Source organism: Haliotis cracherodii, unplaced genomic scaffold (genome assembly GCF_022045235.1).
Source record: "Haliotis cracherodii isolate W230 unplaced genomic scaffold, xgHalCrac1.p SCAF_8, whole genome shotgun sequence".
In the NCBI taxonomy this organism is placed as follows: Eukaryota; Metazoa; Mollusca; class Gastropoda; order Lepetellida; family Haliotidae; genus Haliotis; species Haliotis cracherodii.
The window spans coordinates 27,585,400-27,610,051 of NW_027266341.1; the positions used below are offsets into that span (position 1 = coordinate 27,585,400).

The following is a 24,652-nucleotide window of genomic DNA, read 5'->3' on the forward strand; positions in this document are numbered from 1 at the left end:
TGATAATGTGCTCAACCCTCTCATGAGAGATGCCCACAACACTGGCATTATGTCGAGTGGTCAATTGTCGATCAGCCATCACCATGTCATGCACCCGGGTAATGTTTTCCGGAATGGTTGCTGTTGAAGGCCTTCATGGACGCGGGTCATCGTCAAGGCTCTCTCTGCATGGCTTGAATTCCGCAGCCCACTTCTTTGCAGTGGAAAAGATGGAGACCATGTCAGCATGTATCTGTGTTGGAGTTAGCCCTTTCAGTTGCGGGTACTTGATGACTGCCCTATAGCCAGTTTTGTCCATTTCTGGGGATTTCAATGGGTAGGTTCACAAGCTGGTCTGGTACAAAGACAATAATAACACTACAGTTGCAGTTCTTATGTCTATGATTCATTAAATGATTGTACTTGTTGGTAGCAAAAGTTTGTTTCAATTCGATTGAGATATCCCACTTACCGGTAGGCTTAGAACTTTTCAGCCAGCCCTCGTACAATGCAAACATCCAGATATCATATGGAACTGAGTTATATTTTCTTTACTTATGATGAATTATATTTGTTTAAGGGCAAATGTTTCCTATTGCAGGCAGCAGTGAGCGTGTGTGTCTGTTGAATGCTGAGACTGAGGCTGTCTTGGAGAGTCTCCCCCTGTGGAGAGACACGGGGGATATTGTACATGTCCGGGACGATGGCGCCATCACATACATTGGTCGCTATGACGATCAGATCAAGCGACATGGGAAGAGGTTGAACACATCAGCTATACAACATGTAAGCTACTTCATGTGACTGAGTGGATGGTGGGGTAGTCTAGTGGTTAAAGTGTTCACTCGTCATGCTGAAGGACCGGGTTCGATTCCCCACATGGGTATAATGTTTGAATCCAATTTCTGGTGTCATCCCCCCCCTCGCCCCCTGTGATAGTACTGGAATATTGCTAAAAGCGGTGTAAAACTATACTCACTCATTTGACTGAGAATTGTCAGATTCACTTGTCTTGATTTTGCCAATGTAATACAAGATTTGTGTTTTTGTTTTTTGTTATATCAAAGTTCATCACATCTGGAGTAAACTGTAGAAAGAGAACAAGAAATTGAGAATTTTGAAAGTAGAAGATTCTTAAGACTTAAAAATTATAAAAGAATTTGTTCTCAGGCAATGACTTTTGAAAATATAGTGCGGGTGGGCAATGTTGTTCAAACTAGTATGTAACCAAATAAACAGTTGTGTACCATAAACCTAGGAAAGGGCCTCCCTACATAAACAAGCATATAAACTCCTATTGCCGCCATGACCATAAAACAAGATGCTCAGTAAAGCAGTGCACATGTGAAGGGAAGTAACTCTGTGCTTTATTGGACCACATTGTTTTTAAGTATTAGGATACTTATTTTTTATTTTTTATTTTTTGGAAAATGGAAATAAAAACGAAATGTGGGGCAGACTTTATGATGATGCGGGCAGTGCCTGAGAACCAAGACTTTTATTTTTTTAGCCTAATAGTGCAAGAATCTCGAACGCGACATTAAACCCCACTTCACCCCATCTCCTTAAGCCAGACGATTTCACATGGACCGGTAGTGTCCAGCTTTCACTGGTTTCCAAGGTTTCACTGTGTATTTGTTACTTCATTCTGAATGGGGGGCGGTCGGGTAGCCTAGTGGTTAAAGCATTCGCTCGTCACGCCAAAGACCCGGGTTCGATTCCGACATGGGTACAATGTGTGAAGTCCATTTCTGGTATCCCCCGCCGTGATATTGCTGGAATATTGCTAAAAGAGGCGTAAAACCATACTCACTCTCTCACTCACTCATTCTGAATGCGATACTTCTTCACAGGCTGTCCAGCAGCTGCCGGCAATCATAGACAGTAGAGTTCTCTCCCTTGCCGGTCGTCTGCTGCTGTTTGTGGTGACAGATGCCCCCTGTGAAGAGGTCCAGCATGCATCACTCAAGATGGCGGTCACATCACATTTACAGAAGACATTACCATCTCACTATCAGCCGGACCAGGTGATGCTAGTGGAGCAGATTCCTCTCACCAAACACGGTGAGTAACAGGACAGTCTTGGAGTTAGTGGTGGACTTGAGTCTGATTGAGCATGGTATGTCACTTGAATTTCCAAGTTGAATAGGGGCGGTCAGGTAGCCTAGTGGTTTAAGCGTTCGCTCGTCACGCCAAAGACCCGGGTTCGAATCCCGACATGGGTACAATGTGTGAAGCCCATTTCTGGTGTCCCCTGCCATGATATTGCTGGAATATTGCTAAAAGTGGCATAAAAACGTAATCCTTCCCTCCCAAGTTGAATATTTTTATCCCCCGGTATAAAATGCAGGGTATATAGTCAACACCTTGTTTGTCTGTCCGTCCGAAACCATTTCGTTTCCAGAGCGTAACTTGAAAACTGTTGAATATTTTTCAACAAAAATTGGCAGATATATCAAACAGGTCCTGAAGTGGTGCCTTTTGCTACAGATTTTTTGGAATTTTTATTTTCTCGATTTCCATGGAAACAATTTGTACCAAGTCTTATAAGGGGGTGGATTTCGTTTTTGGAGCACAACTAAAAAACCATTTCAATATTTTTCAACAAAACTTGGCAGATATATGAAACAGGTCCTGAACTAAAACACTATTCAACAGTTTTTATCCAAACTTGGTACATGTATTAATCAAGGGCTGAAGTGGTGCCTTTTGCTATTTAGGAATTTAAGATATCTTAATTTTTCCCTGTGGTGTGTTTGTCTGTACTATATGTCTAAAAGTTATTCTTTCTTGAAACTGTGCACACACAAAGATCAATTTGCCAAATGGTGCCGTTTGTTACTTAGGGTGTTTATAATTCATATTTCGTCTATTTCCATGGCAACTAGTTTGTCTTTGACTCTGATTCCCAATTCCATGCTATCGTTTCTATAGCTCAATAACTACTCATGTATACGGACAGACAGATTAGATAGAATTCTCTCATCAAGTTGGACTTACAGTAACACTCAGATGGTTTGTGCTTTCCAATTTGTAGAAGGCGGGGGGATTTGTCATCTTCTGATGACTCTTGTTAATAGTTATCATTGTCATTAAAATTGTTTCACATGACATTGAGCACTTTGCAACATTTCTTTGTTTGACATACAGCAACAGAATTTGAAATAGCTGCCTTCTCGCTATCCCATCGCTAGTCATTTTCTAGGGAGTGGGGGCAGTAATCTGTCAAGCCCCCTATCCCGCCTGTCAAGTGAAATGTTTTGATGTTCAAAGTTTGAACTACCCGGTAACACTAAAACGTATAAACTTATGTCACTAAAATATTTTTTTTATATGTCCCATCATCACTGTAACTAGTTATGTCTAACATGTGCCTTGGGAACAGAGCAGATCTTACCTATACCACCATACCTATCCACCATACCTGTCCACCACATCGGTCCACCATACCTGTACACCATACCTGTCCACCATACCTGTCCACCATACCTGTACACAATACCTGTGTGTCATACCCATGTTCATGGGTTTCACCAAAGTGGTAAAACTCTATGACCTGCATCACTTCGGGCTTTCTTCTTGCGCCAAGCTGACACACTGTGATAAAACTGACACACTGTTAAAGTTGGTGTTGTATCCAACTTCCAAGTTGTTTTCAGTACACCTGCAGGAAACTTGAAGCAAACCTTTCTTCATTGTTGGCTTAGGAACTTAAAACCATGGCCAGGTGAATACACACTATAGTCACAGAGTAATAGGCATCACACGTTGTGACATTCTGTTGTTATTTGTTAGGGAAGACTGACACGAAGCTGCTGGCGACGCTGTGGGAGGAGGTGGTCAGGAGGTCGCCCACACTGCCGCTCGATGTCCGACGCTGGTGTACCAGTCTCTGGCAGGTGGGGAAACGCTGGGGCTTGTCGTGGGCTTGTGTCGCAATCAAAACAAAGTCCAGCTCTTCACAAACACATCTTGAAGTATTTTAGAGCAAAATTTTAGCAAGTATTGAAAGACTCAAATTTGAAAAAAACAAACTTTGTGGACAGAAGTTACTGTAAGACGAGTTACAAGTGCTGAATATGATGGGATAATATGTGTATGTGTTCATAAATAAGCAGCATTTAAAATACATCTATCCTTATCGAAGTCAGGAGATCACTTCTATTGTACAGCATCTAAAAAGCCGTGTCAATTTCGTGTTCATATTGCGGGTGTCAAAATGACCATAGTCAATTTTGCAAAAAGTGATTTAATTCTTGATCAGGCTGTCAGAACTTGCAATAGGCCAAGTATTTAACTGTGAAATGTTTTACTTTTCATGAAATATATTACCTTCAAGTAATATTTTAGGAAATTTTGTATTCATTCTTAAGAAAAACAGAAAATGTCCAGTGAAAGGAATATGTTTTAAAGGTTTTTTTCTGGCTCCAGGACCGTCTTCATCCATCAGGACACAGTAGAGATATCCTGGACATGGATGAGTTTCTAGCTCTGGGTGGAAATTCCCTCCAGGCTGTCAGTCTGGTCAACATTGTGGAGGATCAACTCGTGCATCACAGCTCCTTGCTTCTGGACACTGTCCTCAATAAGACTTTCCTTGACTTTGTCCAGCATGTCCAGAAGATGATGGCAAGTGTCCAGAGCCAAGAGGCAACAGCTGTATCTGGGGAGGGGAAGAGTGAGGACCCTGAGCCTGTGCCAGCCACCATCCAGAGCCAACATGCAGCAACTGTATCTGGGGACGGGAAGAGTGAGGACCCTGAACCTGTGCCAGCCACCATCCAGAGCCAACATGCAGCAACTGTATCTGGGGAGGGGAAGAGTGAGGACCCTGAACCTGTGCCAGCCACCATCCAGAGCCAACATGCAGCAACTGTATCTGGGGAGGGGAAGAGTGAGGACCCTGAACCTGTGCCAGCCACCATCCAGAGCCAACATGCAGCAACTGTATCTGGGGAGGGGAAGAGTGAGGACCCTGAACCTGTGCCAGCCACCATCCAGAACCAAGATGCAGCTGCTGTTTCTGGGGAGGGGAAGAGTGAGGACCCTGAACCTGTGCCAGCCACCATCCAGAACCAAGATGCAGCTGCTGTATCTGGGGACGGGAAGAGTGAGGACCCTGAACCTGTGTCAGCCACCATCCAGAGCCAAGATGCAGCTGCTATATCTAGGGAGGGGAAGAGTCAGGACCCTGAAGCTGTGCCAGCCACATCTGCTCCTCCTGATGCGAGTGAGCCTGTTTCAGCTGATATTACTGAAGATGTCCATGATGGCTCAAAAAGACAGATGAAACTTGAAGGATGTTGGACAGAGCATATGTGTTGTAAATTTGCTGGGTCTGTTTCCCGAGGCAGTAAATATCAGGGAACAGTTAGGCTATCAATGGCCAGTGTAGACCCAGGTGCTACAGATGTCCAGCAGGATCGTGTATCTAGTCAAGCAGATGTCCAGCAGGATCGTGTATCTAGTCCAGTAGATTGTGAGCAGTGTTATGTGTCAAGGCCTACAGGAGTGGAATGGGATCGGGTGTTAATGGACAGAGTCGACTCAAGTCATCCAGGAGTTGATCAGGATCGTGTGTCAATGTCCCTGTGCTGGAAGTATGACACTGAGAAGTGTGTGGATGCCTCGCCTCTGGTGGCAGTCAGCAGGTGAGGCCTAAATTGTGACATTTATTGTCATTTTGATTTCATAAGGGTGGTGGGGTAGACTCACTCCCAACATATTTGGTCTTTCATCTGATCAATGTTTTATCATGACAAGTTCAGTGACAAAACCTATATCTTGTAACAGGAGACAGCGACACACTCTGAAAGAGAGGTGGTGTAACAACTCAATTAACAATGTCAATATCGGGGTGACACCATTTGTGTTAATACAGGCGATGCAGCATGACAACTTTTGAATGTTTTTAAATGGCATTTTGACCAAGAAAACTGAAGAACAAGAAAACAATTATCGGTTTAGCTTGAAACAGGTCTTCTGTTTAGTCTTCTGGCTACTTTAATCCTGTGCTCAGATGGTTATTTTTAATTCATATGTTGGGTAGTTTGCAGAGAAACATGCTCTCTGCAGAAAGGAACAGATTTGTGATTTTTTTAGGTACATATTTCTTTGAGTTTCTCAGGACTTAGTGATAGCATCTGTTCCAGCACTGGCAGCCATGTTGTGTACATCGGTTCCCACTCCCATCTCATGTGTGCTATTGACCTGAAAACTGGTTGTGAGTTGTGGAGGAAGAGACTCGGTGACCGTGTGGAGTCTTCAGCCTGCCTCAGTCAGTGTGGCCGATGGGTCGTCGTAGGTAGGTGGAGACACAGATTCGAGTGAATGAGTAAAATGAGTAATATCTTGGTCAGTTTCATTGCAATGACAAGGGTAATTCCAGGTACCCAATAAGTAGGCATGTTAAACACTGTTAGTTTCAGCTATGGTCCACAAGGATCCAGTGTTCTACTGAGCGACGTGCGGGAATCACACAATAATTTATTGAATGGCGCATGATATTTACACTCAGGCGCTTTGATGTGGATGAGTTTTAACCATGGCAACTTTGTATGTTCTAGGTTGCTATGACAACTGTGTGTACGTGCTCTGTGCAGTGTCAGGAGACATCAAGTGGATATATAAAACACATGGCTGTGTCAAGAGCTCTCCAACCCTTGACCCAATCACCTCGCATATCATCATTGGCTCACATGATGGCTGTCTGCATTCAGTGGATATCTATGTAAGATTTCAGAAGATGAAACATTTTACACCCGAACGCATACCTCACTTGCACATGTTGGCATTAATCAGAGACCATAAACCGAGGGACAGGCCTCGGCAGTAGAGTATCATTACAATCACTGCCGTGACTGTGAGTGTAACAGATACATTGAGACACCCTGCTTCTTTTCTCCGTCAGCGGTCAAGATGTACGACACATGTGCAGATGCTCTTATCTGAGGACTCCCGTCATCTAGTAAACAATCTAGCGAAGTGCTTGAATGCCGAGTTTGGTTTGGTTTGTTTGTTTGTTTGTTTGTTGTTTAACGCCACCCTCAGCAATATTCCAGCCACATGTATATGATGGCGGTCCGTAAGTAATTGAGTCTGGACAAGACACTCCAGTGAAATATTTGATGCTATTTTCTAAGGCTAAAAAAAAATAGTCTTAGTTCTCAGACACCGCCAACATCATCATAAAATTACCGCACATTTTGTTTTTATTTCCATTTTAAAAAAACAAAACAAAAATCCTTAAATATTCCAAATCCAATGGTAGTCAAATACTGTATTCCAGTATTTTACTCATCTAGGAATACATTTGTTAGGGAGGCCCTTTCTCAGGTTGATTGTACACAACTGTTTATCTGGTTACACTGTTTATTTGGTTACATACTAGTTTGAACTAAAAAAGAAAGAAAAAAAAGGGGCCGCCCTCTCGCACTATATTTACAAAAGACACTGCCTGAGAACCAATTCATTCTTGTCTTTTTTAAGTCTAAAATTCGCAAAAAATCAGAAAGAAACTTTATAAATATTTTTTAGCCTGGCTGCATGCACAAAATAATTGTCAAATGTTAAAATGTACTTGATTTTAATTTAAACGATGTTTGTCCAAGATACATGTACTGTAAGATGTAGGATAATAAAGTGTGCTCGAAAAAAAGTAACAAGGTAATAATTTAAGTGATACCCTCTGATGGACAGTCTTTACAAAACACCCAAATGAATAATGAAAAAAAATTATGCCACTACAAAAAATATGATAAATCTTCCGACTGACTCCAGTATCTGAGGACTTTGTTTCATATCTAATGGAATAATTTGTACTGGAAAATGGATAAATTGTGAATTTCTCATAGGCCACCATTTTTTTTGTGGGTAGGATAGAACAATGTGATGTAATGCGATGTCGCATGAAAGTGACGCTTGGTCATGCGTAGCAGTGATCGGTCTCCAATTAGCCATGAGGCCCGGCCCTCGGTGTATAGTCTCTGGAATAATGTACTACAATGAAACAATTTCATTATATCCACTGAAAAAATAAGCTGTCTCTTCAGATCATTGTTTATTTTGTATGATGTTGTAGAGGCAGAGGTGTGTCTGGAGGCAGGCTCTCGGTGCCGGAAGTGTATTTTCCTCTCCGTGTGTCAGTCGCCATCGTCGCCATGTCTATGTGGGCACCCTCGGCTCAAACCTACATGCTGTCAACCCTGTGAGCATAGTTATCTTAAACATGAACTTTTGTTATCCAATATTTAACTGTGTAATACTTTAACTAACCTTGTGTTATCCCAAGCCTGTCCCATTATTATCCTACACTTAACCCTGTTATCCTCCATCTGACTTTGATATCCCATATCTGATCCTCTGTTATCCCACACCTGCTATTGTGTTATCCTACATCTGACCCTCTGTTATCCCTCAGCTCCTCCCAATAACCCTGTCTTATCCTCCCAGTAACCCTGTCTTATCCTCCACCTAACCCAGTTTTATTCACCACCTAACCTATTATCCTCAACCTAACCCTGTCTTATCCTCCACTTAACCCTGTCTTATCTTCCACCTAACTTTCTATTATCCTCCACCTAACCCTGTCTTATCCTCCACCTAACTTTCTATTATCCTCCACCTAACCCAGTCTAATCCTCCACCTAACCATGTCTTATCCTCCACCTAACCCAGTTTTATTCTCCACCTAACCTTCTATTATCCTCCACCTAACCCTGTCTTATCCTCCACCTAACCATGTCTTATCCTCCACCTAACCATGTCTTATCCTCCACCTAACCCAGTCTTATCCTCCACCTAACCCAGTTTTATTCTCCACCTAACCTTCTATTATCCTCCACCTAACCCTGTCTTATCCTCCACCTAACCCAGTCTTCTCCTCCAACTAACCCAGTCTTATCCTCCACCTAACCATGTCTTATCCTCCACCTAACCCAGTCTTATCCTTCACCTAACCCAGTCTTCTCTTCCAACTAGCCCAGTCTTCTCCTCCACCTAACCCAGTCTCATCCTCCACCTAACCATGTCTTATCCTCCACCTAACCCAGTCTTCTCTTCCACCTAACCCAGTCTTATCCTCCACCTAACCATGTCTTATCCTCCACCTAACCATGTCTTATCCTCCACCTAACCCTGTCTTATCCTCCACCTAACCCAGTCTTCTCCTCCACCTAACCCAGTCTTATCCTCCACCTAACCCAGTCTTATCCTCCACCTAACCATGTCTTATCCTCCACCTAACCCTGTCTTATCCTCCACCTAACCCAGTCTTCTCTTCCACCTAACCCAGTTTTATCCTCCACCTAACCATGTCTTATCCTCCACCTAACCATGTCTTATCCTCCACCTAACCCAGTCTAATCCTCCACCTAACCCAGTCTAATCCTCCACCTAACCCAGTCTTCTCCTCCACCTAACCCTGTCTTATCCTCCACCTAACCATGTCTTATCCTCCACCTAACCATGTCTTATCCTCCACCTAACCCAGTCTTATCCTCCACCTAACCCAGTTTTATTCTCCACCTAACCTTCTATTATCCTCCACCTAACCCAGTCTTCTCCTCCAACTAACCCAGCCTTATCCTCCACCTAACCATGTCTTATCCTCCACCTAACCCAGTCTTATCCTTCACCTAACCCAGTCTTCTCTTCCAACTAGCCCAGTCTTCTCCTCCACCTAACCCAGTCTCATCCTCCACCTAACCATGTCTTATCCTCCACCTAACCCAGTCTTCTCCTCCGCCTAACCCAGTCTTATCCTCCACCTAACCCAGTCTTCTCCTCCACCTAACCCAGTCTTATCCTCCACCTAACCATGTCTTATCCTCCACCTAACCATGTCTTATCCTCCACCTAACCCTGTCTTATCCTCCACCTAACCCAGTCTTCTCCTCCACCTAACCCAGTCTTATCCTCCACCTAACCCAGTCTTATCCTCCACCTAACCATGTCTTATCCTCCACCTAACCCTGTCTTATCCTCCACCTAACCCAGTCTTCTCCTCCACCTAACCCAGTCTTATCCTCCACCTAACCATGTCTTATCCTCCACCTAACCATGTCTTATCCTCCACCTAACCCAGTCTAATCCTCCACCTAACCCAGTCTAATCCTCCACCTAACCCAGTCTTCTCCTCCACCTAACCCTGTCTTATCCTCCACCTAACCATGTCTTATCCTCCACCTAACCATGTCTTATCCTCCACCTAACCATGTCTTATCCTCCACCTAACCCAGTCTTATCCTCCACCTAACCCAGTTTTATTCTCCACCTAACCTTCTATTATTCTCCACCTAACCCTGTCTTATCCTCCACCTAACCCAGTCTTCTCCTCCAACTAACCCAGTCTTATCCTCCACCTAACCATGTCTTATCCTCCACCTAACCCAGTCTTATCCTTCACCTAACCCAGTCTTCTCTTCCAACTAGCCCAGTCTTCTCCTCCACCTAACCCAGTCTCATCCTCCACCTAACCATGTCTTATCCTCCACCTAACCCAGTCTTCTCCTCCACCTAACCCAGTCTTATCCTCCACCTAACCCAGTCTTCTCCTCCACCTAACCCAGTCTTATCCTCCACCTAACCATGTCTTATCCTCCACCTAACCATGTCTTATCCTCCACCTAACCATGTCTTATCCTCCACCTAACCCAGTCTAATCCTCCACCTAACCCAGTCTAATCCTCCACCTAACCCAGTCTTCTCCTCCACCTAACCCAGTTTTATTCTCCACCTAACCTTCTATTATCCTCCACCTAACCCTGTCTTATCCTCCACCTAACCCAGTCTTATCCTCCACCTGTGTTATTCTGTCTATGTAAATACGGAATAATTTAATATCCTCAAAGCAAGCTTGGAATTGTTTTGATGTATGCTTTCTGACATATTAATTTTTTCTGAACAGGATACCGGTGACGTGCTGTGGTCCCGAGACACAACAAAACCTGTCTTCTCCTCTCCAGCTGAGAACCACAATAGTGTTATAGTTGGTTGTGTGGATGGTAGCATATTGTGTTTCAACCATCAGGGTGACAAGGTAACAATTGTGAAATATTATCCTGAATGTAATAGTGATTTCTTATTGAAATATTAATTTAAAATATATGTTATGAACTATTGGATATATTATGAGCTACCAGGCATGTGCAATTGACTATTGTGTGCATTGATTAAATGCAATATTAGGACTATTGATCCTTAAACTTAATATGGCTGGGTCGATAATGCAAATGTCATGCTAACTTACAATGACACAGTTAACAATTAAACCAAATTACACCATATGCATTAAGGACAAATATGTGTGTACACCTTTAAGTGTACTGATAGTGAAGATAGTGACTTTGTTGTTGCCACAGATCTGGACTTTCTCCACTGATGGCCCAGTATTTTCCTCACCGCTGATCATAACTCCACCTGAAGTCTCTACATGTACCTCAAGTGAACCTGAGGATGTGGTGCTGGTGGGGTCCCATGACAAGCACCTATACTGCCTCACTATGACCGGGCAGAAGCTATGGCACTGGGCGACAGACTCTGCCGTATACACCACACCGTTTGTCTGGCACCAGGGAGCCCCACAGGAGTGGCGGCACAGGAATGGAGGGCTTGCCTCCAGGGGGACGTCTTTGGAAGAAGAACTTCATTATCAGACAGAGCTGTCTAATGGTATAGCTTTACCCTCAGCCACACATCATATGACTTTCAGCTCGGATTTAAAACTGGCAGATTCTGTCAAACAACTTTTGGTAGATCAACGCAAGCTGAGACAAATGTGTAAATGTTCACTTCATGGAGACAAATGTCATGACTGTAAGCTAATGCTACATAAAAAGGGTTTGTACAATGTCTCCAGGATCAGCTCTATGAACTGTGTTACATGTAGTTCTGGAAAGCACAAGACTTTCCTCAGCTTGATGGAAGAACCTTGTGTCAAGAAGCAGAGATTTCACATTGACAACGCTTCTCATATTAAAGAAGTTCCGGTGTATAAACGTGATTTGTGTCATGCTGGTAATCATCAACAGATTCCTGAACCATGTACAAACTCATCATCAGCTTCGTGTCAAAACCTAAGTCTGGATATTTCCTCAAAGCTCCACCAACCTGTTGTCATTGCACCAGATACAGCATTTTCTAAACCTTCCTCAATGTCTGTGGACATATCAGATACAGCAGCTTATTCTCAAGGGAAAGGTTCTGGACTGAATCCTTGTCTTGATGGAAGTCATATCCACAATAACCAAACTACCCCACCTACCTCTCAACATATATCAGGTAATATTGATCAGCATTTGAAATGTCTTCCAAAAGGACAGCTACCTTCAGACTCAAATACCACAATTCATGATGATACAACACGGCAGCAAGCCCAGATAGAAAACATTCCATGTGAACCCAACTCTCTGTGTACCCATGTCCGAGTCTCAAAACATCCATGTCATTGTCAAGGTTCTCAAAGCTCTTCAGAATCCTTACCAGAGTTGTCAAGTTCTGGTCCTGTCCTTGATTCATCCTTACCAGAGATGTTTGATCCTGTCTTTGACACATCCTTGTCCGATGACTCTTCCAGGAGGACCATCACAAGGGAATGCTGTGGATATGCTGTTCCTGTTCCTGTTCCTGTGAGCATCAGTCCTGGATGTTGCAGCAGGACGTGTAGGTCCCAAGAAGGTTCAGCAGCGCCCCAGCAGGAAGTCCACCCTGTGGTGTATGTGGCCTCCACCAGTGGCAACCTGACCGCTGTGTGTGTGGCCACAGGGCAGCAGCTGGCCAGTACATGTTTGCCTGGAGAAGTGTTCTCCTCTCCCGTCGTGGTCGATGGACGGTTGGTGGTTGGGTGCAGAGACAATAACGTTTATTGTTTCACTGTTGTTGACATTTAGAAACGGTCCAGCCTGTATCAGGTGATGTCGAAGTGCAGTGAATCAGGATATTGACAATATGTGCAAAATCTTTTACCAAAATTGATTGATAAAAAAATAATAGTCTTGGTTCTCAGGCATCGCCAACATCATCATTAAGTCTGCATTTTGGTTTTATTTCCATTTTCAATTTTTTTCAATAAAATCCTAATACTTAAAAACAATGCGATCCATTATATCACGCAATTTCTTCCCTTTACAAGCGCATTGCTTTACTGTGCATATCATATTATGGTCATGGCAGCAATAGGAGTTTGTACGCTTGTTTACGTAGGGAGGCCCTTTCTCAGATTGATGGTACACAACCGTTTATTTGGTTACATACTAGTTTGAACAAGCAGAAAAGAAAGAAAACACACCGCCTGCCCGCACTATCTTTTCAAAAATTATTGCCTGAGAACCAATTCTTTTATGTTTTAAGCCTTATATATTATTCAGTGGACAGGCTAGAAATCAAGGGAGGTCACCAAGCACATGTACAGGGTCATGAAATATAACAAATATCTTGAGGGTTGTGAAATAACAATTATCTTTAGCGTCTTGAATTTGACATACGTTTGGGTAGAACATGAAATATATATTTGTGACACTCATGATAGCAAATAACTGGCATTTGACAATAACAAATATCTATTATATAAAATGAGATCACTGTAACCATGGTAACCTGAATGAGGTTATTTGAAGTTGTGTAGGTAGCATGAGCTAAATCTGAGAAGACAAACTCATATGGCAGCAATCACTGGCAGAGAAGTGCAATATTATTGACAATTGGTGCATTTTCCATTATACATGTTATGAAACAACATATCAACACTTTTATGATATTATTTTATTTCTATACTCAATTACTCATACATGTATGATGACATAGGGCAGTTCTTTACAGACATATTTATTTATGAAGTTTATTCTTTTTTGTTGTCCTGATGAAATGAATGTACATGATCTTCAATTTGAGTGAAAGTCACAATATTGTGGGGTGGTCAGGTAACCTAGTGGTTAAAGCGTTCGCACGTCAAGCCGAAGACCTGGGTTCAATTCCTGACATGGGTACAATGTGTGAAGCCCATTTCTGGTGTCCCCCCGCCGTGATATTGCTGGAATATTGCTAAAAATGGCGTAAAACCATACTCACTCACTCACTCACAATATTGTGTCTCCTTGTGTTCTCAAACCAAACAGTTTGTCCCGAGTATGTTTTATAGGTTTGTCAGTACAGTATCCATGCTCCTGGTTTCACTAAAGTGATAAACGTCTGAGACCTGCATCACTTTGGGCTTTTCTCCCACATCAAACTGACACTTTAAAGAGGCTTTAAACCCAACTCACTCAAACTCAAACTATATCTTTGTTTGTGAAACTCTGAGTTGTGAAGGGGCGTTTATTGTAAATCCTTTGACTTATTGAAATATTTTAACAAAACAAATAGAAACTAACACTATTTACTAATATGCTTTATGTTATACTATTTCATGTGGCTCATTTGATTTTTTGGTGTTTCCGTTTTAACACAGGTTTGTTCCCCCTTTAACAGGCATATCAGTCCTCCTATTTGTGTAGAACATGCTGTATAGTGCTACCAAGCAGCGATGCTTTACTAACTCACTATTATTATATCTGTGATAACAGGAGATCAAGGACTGTTTGAAAACAGTACAGCAGTACGTTGCGGGGTGTGGAAATACACATATCGCATTTCCTCTAATTAGCACCAAGGCGCTTATTTGAACAAGCTTCCAAACCCAGCAGGTATGAGTCCTGGTGGTAAGAGACCTAGCGCTAAACAACTACGCCGTTGCACATGGAAGCTTCCAGCCATATTAGAGACGTGTCACATACAAGACATCTTCCCGAGGCAAAGGAGTTAACTGACTATAAAAGTCCAGTTTCCACCCTTGCTGAACTAGGCTGGTATTATGGAGTTACATTTTGGCTGGACTAACGAGTCTATGCTTAGTCCAATCAAAATCGCGCGCTGAAATCGAGTCCGGTTTGTTAACTGTCGTGCAGATTTCGATCGACTGCAGTATTTGCAAAGCATGTGTACCGCCTACTCGTCAACAGATAATATTCCAAATCTTTTCATGATTTTAATCAAGGTGCTCACGTGATTTGATGCATTTCGCGATGTAAGACCCGTTTTATCACAATATAGATCTTGATTATCGATCAGATCGTCCTGACTGGGCACTACCATTTTGTTTGAAGCAAACGCAAGTGATACGAGAGTTGGAATCTGATTGGTCCATAGGAGAGGCTTAGAAGGGACATAACTGGTAATAGCCACTGGTCGAGCCCAGTAATTTCAGCCTAGTTTGGCAAGGGTGGAAACTGGACTTTTAAAGTCAGTTAACTCACTTGCCTCGGGAAGATGCGTACAAGACGAAATACACTATACGGATGGCTGATGCCATGTCTATGGTACGTAACGCTAATCTTTAGGATGCGGATTGTCCAGTCGCATTACATTCAAATCTTTTACTCCCATACGACGACTCTTCTACATACCGTATTTGGAGAACAAGATCTGATTGCAGCTTGCCATTCTGGAAAGAGAGTCAAAGAGTCCCTTTAACCCCGACGTCCGTGATGTAACTGGAGTGCCTTGCCGGTGTTGAATATTGTCAGTGTTGATGTATACGCGAGATATATACATTTGCTTCTAATTGTTGTGACGTGTGTGTTGTATTCTGTGTCCATTACTAGCACACTATTAAGAATAAAGATCGGAGATTTAACTTTTGTTTGTCTCGTTACCGGTATTGCTTTTGATCAATGTCAGCAACAACCACAGAACCCCCGACAGTTGGCACAAGCACTGCAGGCAGAGTGGGTGAACATTCCACTCCACAGGCCACAATTCGGGATCTGATTGCTTCCATTGGACCACGATGCCAGTTAGTTTTGGACTCCGATTGTGGCCACAATGATATTGAGAGCAGATGACCTTTACCTTGAAAATCTACTGTTCCATGTGTGCCATATGAAACCTGGGTCAATGACAAAGATGTGTGGCAATTTTGAACAATCGATTACCATTTGTTGATTATTTATATGATATATAAAATATACATATAAAGTTCACCTTTGCGTTTCTTTTTATGCAGAGTATATTTCACACGGTCAATGCCCCTGATAGAAACGCCTACATGTATAGAAAGGACAGTGCTGATAGAATTGTATATACAAACAAGTCGAGATATATACAAATGACAATGATAGTGATAGAAACGCCTAAACGCGTACAAATGACCATGATCGTGATAGAAACGTCTACACGTGTACACATGACAATGATAGTGATAGAAACGTCTACACGTATACAAATGACCATGATCGTGATAGAAACGTCTACACGTGTACACGTGACAATGATAGTGATAGAAACGCCTACACGTTTACAAATGACAATGATCGTGAAAGAAACGCCTACACATGTACAAATGACAATGATCGTGATAGAAACGTCTACACGTTTACAAATTACAATGATTCTGATAGAAACGCCTACACGTATACAAATGACAATGATCGTGATAGAAACGCCTACACGTATACAAATGACAATGATTCTGATAGAAACGCCTACACGTATACAAATGACCATGATCGTGATAGAAACGTCTACACGTATACAAATGACAACAATTCTGATAGAAACGCCTACACGTATACAAATGACCATGATCGTGATAGAAACGTCTACACGTATACAAATGATAACGATTCTGATAGAAACGCCTACACGTATACAAATGACCATGATCGTGATAGAAACGTCTACACGTATACAAATGACAATGACTGATAGAAACGCCTACACGTATACAAATGACCATGACTGATAGAAACGTCTACACGTATACAAATGACAATGATCGTGATAGAAACGCCTACACGTATACAAATGACAATGACTGATAGAAACGCCTACACGTATACAAATGACAATGATCGTGATAGAAACGTCTACACGTATACAAATGACAATGATCGTGATAGAAACGTCTACACGTATACAAATGACAATGATCGTGATAGAAACGTCTACACGTATACAGATGACAATGATTCTGATAGAAACGTCTACACGTATACAAATGACAATGATAGGGATAGAAACGTCTACACGTGTACACATGACAACGATTCTGATAGAAACGTCTACACGTATACAAATGACAATGATCGTGATAGAAACGTCTACACGTGTACACATGACAACGATTCTGATAGAAACGTCTACACGTGTACACATGACAATGACTGATAGAAACGTCTACACGTGTACAAATACTCAAATCCAAATTAAAATAAGAGGTATCTACTCTACAGTCTTAATGCTGAGTGAGCCGCCCATGCGTAATGCACGTGGAATATGTTCTCTGCAGCTGAATTCCTTTATCGTTATGAGTACCATACCATACCATGATACTATGATATACCATGACATACCACATGACATGATTATTTACAATAAGAAAAACAGTCGACCAGTATCTAATCCTTCAATACAAAAACAAACAAGCAATTAGCATACACTATACATTACATCAGTTAGTTGAAAGTTATCAATTTCCGGCCGACGTCACCATTAAAAAAAAATACGCCAAAAATCCATTCCATCATGGAGGCTTAAGCCGAACGATTCAAATCCTGTGTTATCACTGCTCACAACCGTTGCACCAGATGGTGTGCTGGTTCTTGACGACATGGGGCGGTCGGGCAGCCTAGTGGTTAAAGCGTTCGCTCGTCACGTCAAAGACCCGGGTTCGATTCCCGACATGGGTACAATGGTGTCCCCCGCCGTGATATTGCTAAAAGCGGCGTTAAACCATACTCACTCACTCACTCACTCTTGCCGACACAACACAAGGGATAGATTCTCTGCATCCTCAATATTCAACATGATGATTAGTTTCCTAATGGAATAATATATCTGGAAACAGAAAGAGATGTATGGCAAAGATCAATTAACTTTGCTTTATATATTTTGTAATGTTTGGGACTAGGACTAGAATTAGAGTTCGCTTACCCTTTTGCGTAGTGTGATAAAGCAGTGTATTGCCCTGAACTGTTATGACATCAAAGCACTCGCACGCCAGAATCCTCGTACTTTAACTTTAACAGTTCAGGGCAAAACTATCCTTAACTACAAAAGAGCAAACGTTATTACTTTTCGAAGATGCCAAATTAAAGACTATCATTGCGTTTATGCATATGCCAATATATGGAACAAAAGAGAAGAAGAACCTGTTGAATATCTTTCAGAGTGAGCGGATGATGTCATTGGTGGAATGCAAACCGAGAAATGGAAAGTTTGTACTTGTTCCCACTGACAAGGCCTTAAATAACAGAACCATTATATACACAGTAAAAAAAGTGTTGCACCCCCACATTAATACGTTTGATACATCACAACATTTAAAACGCCCGACTCTGGTTTTAATGGTAGGTATACCTTGGGGATCTGATGTGAAATGTGTAATGTTTTCGGAGGGAAGATGATCACCAAAACGTAGCAATCAGCACGTGAATTGCATGGTGCATGACATTTGCAGATTGCAGTATCTTCTTAAGCTCAACATCGCCTATAAAAGATGTTCTCTGACAGCCCAGTTTATTGTAACCCACAATGCCGGGTAGACGATTGTCAGAAGCAGTCAAGTGGCAGATTATTGGCCTTCATGGAGCAGGTCTTTCGTTCAAGGAGATTGGCAGAAGAACCGGACATCACTACTCAACAATAAGCCGTTTGGTCAGAAAACACGCACAAACTAATGATGTAAGGAATCGCAGACCCTCTGGCAGACCACGTAAGACCACAGTTAGAGATGACAGAGCGTTGTTGAGGGTGGTAAGGCGTCATCCATTTGCTACAAGCACAACCTTGAAACGTCTTTGGCTTCCTCGTCAACAGTTCAGTACCCAGACCGTGAGAAATCGTCTTAAAGCTGCAGGGTTGAAGTCCAGAAGGGTTATCAAGCGACCTAAACTCACAGATAACCACAAACGACTACGTCTAGCCTGGTGTAGACTGAGACAGAACTGGAACTTGAGGTCCTGGAGAAGAGTCCACTGGTCGGACGAAAGCAGGTTCCTTTTGCATGTTGTGGATGGCAGAGTGAGAGTATGGAGGCGTCCTGGAACAGCTTATACTGCAAGAAACATCATGCCAACTGTACCATATGGAGGTGGATCTGTTATGGTCTGGGGATGCTTCTCATTTGATTGTAAGCTTGATTTAGTGACCATACGAGGCAACTTGACAGGGGAGCGCTACATCCAAGAGGTGGTAAATCCAGTTGTGGTGCCCCATTTTGACAATCATCCACTGGCCACCAGACCGATATTCATGGATGACAATGCCAGACCACATCGTTCACGAGCTGTGACCCAGGTTATCCACAACAATGCTCTGACGCAGATTCCATGGCCAGCAATGAGTCCAGATCTGAATCCTCTGTAACATGTATGGGACATTTTGGGACGCCTGATTTATCGTCGGGACCCTCCTCCACAGAACTTGCGTGAATTGGAAGCAGCATTACACGAGGAGTGGCAGCAGCTGCCCATGGAGCGATTCCAACGTCTGGTGAGGGGTATGAGACGAAGACTTCAAGCTGTGATCCAAGTGCTTGGTGGAAGTTCTCGATATTGACTTACTGTGTTCGTCAAATCTCCATATGACATTCTTACCCTATTGGATGAATTTGGTCACTAAAAATTATTGAGATGTCACCATACTTAATGCGTCTTCGTTGTTCGTTCATTTTTCGTAAAAGTTCAGCATGAGATTATTACATGCCATAAGGTCATGGAATACCCCATTTAAGTTCATTGTATAGACAATACGCTGGTTTGTTGGTATACACGAAATCCTGGTTATAATATTAATTCGGTTATCTTTACACCCTTTCAAAACACCCCTCCATGAAAAAGTATACGGGGTGCAACACTTTTTTTACTGTGTATATGTAAGCATCACTAAATGAAAAGAACTTTGTATAAGTGACATATCAAATAGTGCTTCATATCAGGCTAGTATGTTTATTGAGGAAGAAATCTGCCCCAAACATGCATCAGTACTATCAACTTTTGACTTGACTCTAAAACCTGGCCCAGTCGTCTAAGGCGCCGCGATTCGCGTGAGTTGCGTTCCTTGGGCACGCCAGAAACCTATGATTGAGGGTTCGAATCACGGTTCGCCCCGATTATGTTTCTAGGTCTGTCAGCACCATACACGTGCTCGTGCTCGTGGGTTTCACCGAAGTGGTAAACCTCTGGGACCTGCATCACTTCGGGCTTCCCTCCCACATTAAGCTGACACGCCGTGATATAATTGGAATAATGTTAAAAAGCGGCGTTAAACCTAACTCACTCACTCACACACTAAAACCTGAAGACATGCCCATTCCTCTTTTGTACTAGATTCCAAAGATACATAAGAACCCTTAAGTAGAGATATACTGCTGGGTCCAGCAAATGTACCACCACGTCCCTGTTTCAAAGATTAACCATAATCCCCCACACTATCAAGGAAGGGCTTTCTATATAATTCACAGAAAGTATTTGAGACAAACACCAAGGATTTTCTTGGCTTTGTACAATCTCCTAATAAAATTACATATCTATCTTCAAAGGTTCAGGTCGATTTGTCAAAAATGAACGCATATGCCATCTGATGGTTTTTGAAAAAACTATCTGAAATGCTGTTCTTCCTCATTGATAACATCTATGTAAAATATTTGGGAAAGACATTTAGGCAAGAAGTAGACATCCCTAAGGGCACCAACTAGACACCGATCTGTTTCTTTATGCATATGAATCAAAATTTCTGCTCGGATTGTCAAAGTCAAAACAAGGTAATTTGGCCAAGAAAATTCACTTAAACTTCAGGTATATCTTAGATCTGATATCGTTCAATAACCATCAAATAGCCAATTCCCTTCCACCGATTAACCATCTGAACTAGAAATAAAAGAAACCAGTGAGACTGCTTCATCTGATTCATATTTAGATCAATGCAATAAGATTTCGGAGTGTCAAGACACTCTCCACAAGACTGTCTGACAAGAGGGATGACTTCTAGTTTCAAATAGAGGGCGGGTACAGCAGAAGTATTTGTGGCTTTAACATTATTGCAAGCGATCACTTCTGAGCTCCAGATTTTCTTAAGTCTCTCTCTCTCTCTTGCACTCTCTCCGACGTTTGTCCTTGATATTGGCATTCTGGAGTTTGTCACTAACCTGTATCCCTATGTACGTATAGGCCTGACCTTCCACGAGATCTTCAATAACTCCTCCCTTAAGTAAACTGACCGATCCTCCCTCTTCTACCTTGCCACGTTTCAGATACAAAATGTTGCATTTTCGAGGCCAAAGGAAGTGCCGATGTTAATAAAAAGGATTCGTCAAGGAGAATCTGTTTTTGAGTGTGGATCCTCCATTGGCAATAAGTTCAAGTCATCTATGTAAAGGGGGTAAGTAAGGGGTGTTTGGGATCTGTGCTTAGGAGGTCCTGGATGATAACCTTCCTCTTTGCTAACCAAAAAGCTTAAAGGATTTAGTGACAAACAGAAAAGCAAGGGGCTAAAAGAACAACCCTGGAATATTCCTCTTCTAATAAAAATGGTTTCCGAAGGTCGCCCTCTGCTCCTGCGAACTCAGGTTGAATTGACCAGCAGTTCATTAAAGACTTGAGTAAAAGAAGTAGTCAGGGAGGTCAATATATGCTTGTGACCTCAAAATCCATTTGTGAGGTACAAAATCATACGCTTTTCTGTAGTCTAACCAATACATTGAGAGGTTGCGGTGGTAAGATTCAGCATCTTCAAGCATCATTTTCTGAACTAGCAGTTGATCCTTACAACCCAAATATCTCTTTCTGGCTCCATTCTGCTCCATGTAAATATTATCATTAGACGCACAGTATGATGACTCAAGATCTGTAAGAGATCCTGAAACTAGGTAATCGGGCGGAAGTTTTTTTTTTATCAGTTAAATCAGAATTGTCCGACAATCAATGCGGAACATCCCCTATATTCACCAGAGATTTAAAACAGTGAAGTAATGGTGTTTCCAAAACCGGTTTCGAATCCTATCAGGCCCTGGCGCGTTATTAAATTTGGACGTTTTTAAGTACCTTTTTCAGGCAACCAGGTGTAATGATTCGCAAAAATGGTGACTTATGTTTACGTGTAGACAATCATAATATTCCTCTACCCATGGTTCCTCGAGGGTACAGCTGCCAGGTATAGACCACAACTGTTTCCAAAACCTTTCACTTGAAATCCATTGTGGGTCTTTTCTCATCATTGCCATTGGTTGCAATTAGTTGCCTGTAAAATTGTTTTTCATTAGATTTGAACCATTTGTTATGTTTTATGAAAATATTTTTCTTGTCCCACTTTCTCTTTCTTTTTGTCCAAACCTTTAACTTTGAGAGAATCAAAAATTTGTTTTAGAATTTTCTCTTTTGTTGTCTTGTATTTGTTTTGTATTTTATTTTTCAAATTATGTTTTTTGCGTTTTGAACGTAATTTCAAGCTAAGTTCTATCCAGGATATATTATTCCTTGTTTTCGTTTGATGATTCTTTGGAAATTATATGACGTTTTTCCAGGTTTCGATCAGCAAAATCCACACAACAGTTAATGTCATGCAAAGAACAGTCTGCATTAAGAGTGGCTGAAATAATAACATTTTATTTATCCAGATGATTCTGTGGAAATGATTGGTCAAATTGTTTAATTGGCCTCCGTTTCTCAATAGGTAAATCATAGATTTGTTTATAGAATGATATAAACAACATATACAACGGATTATCAGAAAGATCACAGACAGGGGTCGGAATCGGAGAAAACTCATCAGTGACAACTGCATGAGGGAATTTACGGAGAATGATGCGAACGTTTATTTGAAATTTCGGGTTTGCAACTGCTGGAACTGAGGATTCATGTAACGGCTTCTGACTTGTGTTGGCAGTAAGCTCACCAGGTTCACCCGAATCTTTATTCTTATGTTTTTTTATACTTTACGTTTTCTGTAATGGTCCGATTTTAACCCGTTACATTCATCGTCAATGTAATTATTTACATAATTTATCTCGACCCGTGAAGAGCCCGTGGTTAGAATAGGTCTTCAACAACACATGCTTGCCGTAAAAGGTAACAATGCTTGTCCTAAGAAGCGACTAACGGGCTCGCTGACTTGGTTGATGCATGTCATCGTTTCCCAATTTCGTGGATCGATGCTCATGATGTCAATCACTGGATTGTCTGGTCCAAACTCGATTATTTACAGACCGCCGTCATAGAGCTGGAATATTGCTGTGTGCGGAGTTAAACAACAAACAAACAAACATCATTTCTCACTTTGCGAATTTCTTTTTTTATATCGGATGCAGCCAGACAAAGAGCCTCTGTAATGTGTTCAATACTTCTATCAAGACATATAAATGAACTTTCAACTGATTTATCAAGGAGTTCGTGAAAATTGTCACATAAAATAGTTTGTTTAAACTGTTCTAGTTTCCTAAGTCAAGTAAACAGAAGTTTAAACGTTATTATTCATCATATCTGATTGTCGGGCGTGAAGCGCTCGTAATTCATTGTGAGAGGAAGGTTGACTCGATTCGAGGAGGTATGGAAAAGTCACTTTCATAATCAAACAAAGCTGCAGCAGAAATTATAAAATCAATTATACTCAATTCAATATCAACTTGTGCCAATAAAAGTAAACTCCTCATTTTGTTATCACAGCCACATCGTCCGTTCGTAATATGTATATTTGTAATATTTGTAAAGGGCATACATCCAGACCCGTGAAGATCCGGGGTAGAATAGGTCTTCAGCAACCCATGCTTGCCGTAAAAGGTGACTATACTTGTCGTAAAAGGAGCCTATGGGATCGGATGGTCAGGCTCGCTGACTTGGTTGATGCATGCCATCGATCCCAATTGCGTGGATCGATGCTCATGATATCAATCACTGGATTGTCTGATCCAGACTCGATTATTTTACAGACAGCCGTCATATAGCTGTAATATTGCTGAGTGTCAAACAACAAACAAACCAACCAACCCAATTGCGTAGATCGATGGTCATGCTATCAATCACTGGATTGTCAGGTCCAGACTCGACTATTTACAGACCGCCGTCACATAGCTGGAATTTTGGTGAATGCGGCGTTAAACAATAAGACAATCAAAGCATAAATCCAGAAAACGTTTACCAAAGTTGTTTACGATATTATCGGCAGATAAGAGCTTTAGATTAGAATTATCCAGGATAAAATCTGGCAGTGTTTTTAATGTGCTCTATTATATCATCTTCAACAAATTCAGCATTAGTTCCTGTTCGTGCACTGAAGTCGTCGCCATATCAGATATCTGGTAAACGTACGAGTATTTCTAAAACACTGTCTTGAAATATATTTATTCCATTTTTGCAGCTTAAATAAGGTTTGTTATACCAGATATATCTTTCTGGGTGACAGCCAAACAATAGATCATAATCTAGACCAAACAATGTTGCAATTTTAGACCATTTGATCATTAAATTGTGCTTTGATTAAAGGTATTACAACCACGGGCAGTCTCCAACAGTTTGAAGTTTGTACTGCTTGTTGGTGATAGATTCATGATCTGGGAACACATGTAATAGATCTATATCATCAAACCATGTTTCAGTGATCACAACGATATAAAATGATTGTACGGAACAAGGTTGTAATATTAGTAAGT

The 24,652-nt window shown here is 41.7% G+C and overlaps 1 protein-coding gene across 1 annotated transcript in view; it reads left to right on the forward strand.

Annotated features, from left to right (window-relative positions):
* Positions 1 to 15,634, forward strand: part of LOC139450304 (beta-alanine-activating enzyme-like) — a 31,343-nt gene extending 15,709 nt beyond the window's left edge. Inside the window, exons 9-17 of the mRNA XM_071231984.1 lie at positions 581 to 765; positions 1,833 to 2,043; positions 3,775 to 3,878; positions 4,411 to 5,630; positions 6,132 to 6,283; positions 6,546 to 6,709; positions 8,060 to 8,185; positions 10,886 to 11,017; positions 11,340 to 15,634. Of these exons, the coding sequence (XP_071088085.1) occupies positions 581 to 765; positions 1,833 to 2,043; positions 3,775 to 3,878; positions 4,411 to 5,630; positions 6,132 to 6,283; positions 6,546 to 6,709; positions 8,060 to 8,185; positions 10,886 to 11,017; positions 11,340 to 12,866 (3,821 nt within the window). The 3' untranslated portion in view covers positions 12,867 to 15,634. The remainder of the gene's footprint in view (positions 1 to 580; positions 766 to 1,832; positions 2,044 to 3,774; positions 3,879 to 4,410; positions 5,631 to 6,131; positions 6,284 to 6,545; positions 6,710 to 8,059; positions 8,186 to 10,885; positions 11,018 to 11,339) is intronic.
* Positions 15,635 to 24,652: the final 9,018 nt, after the last annotated feature.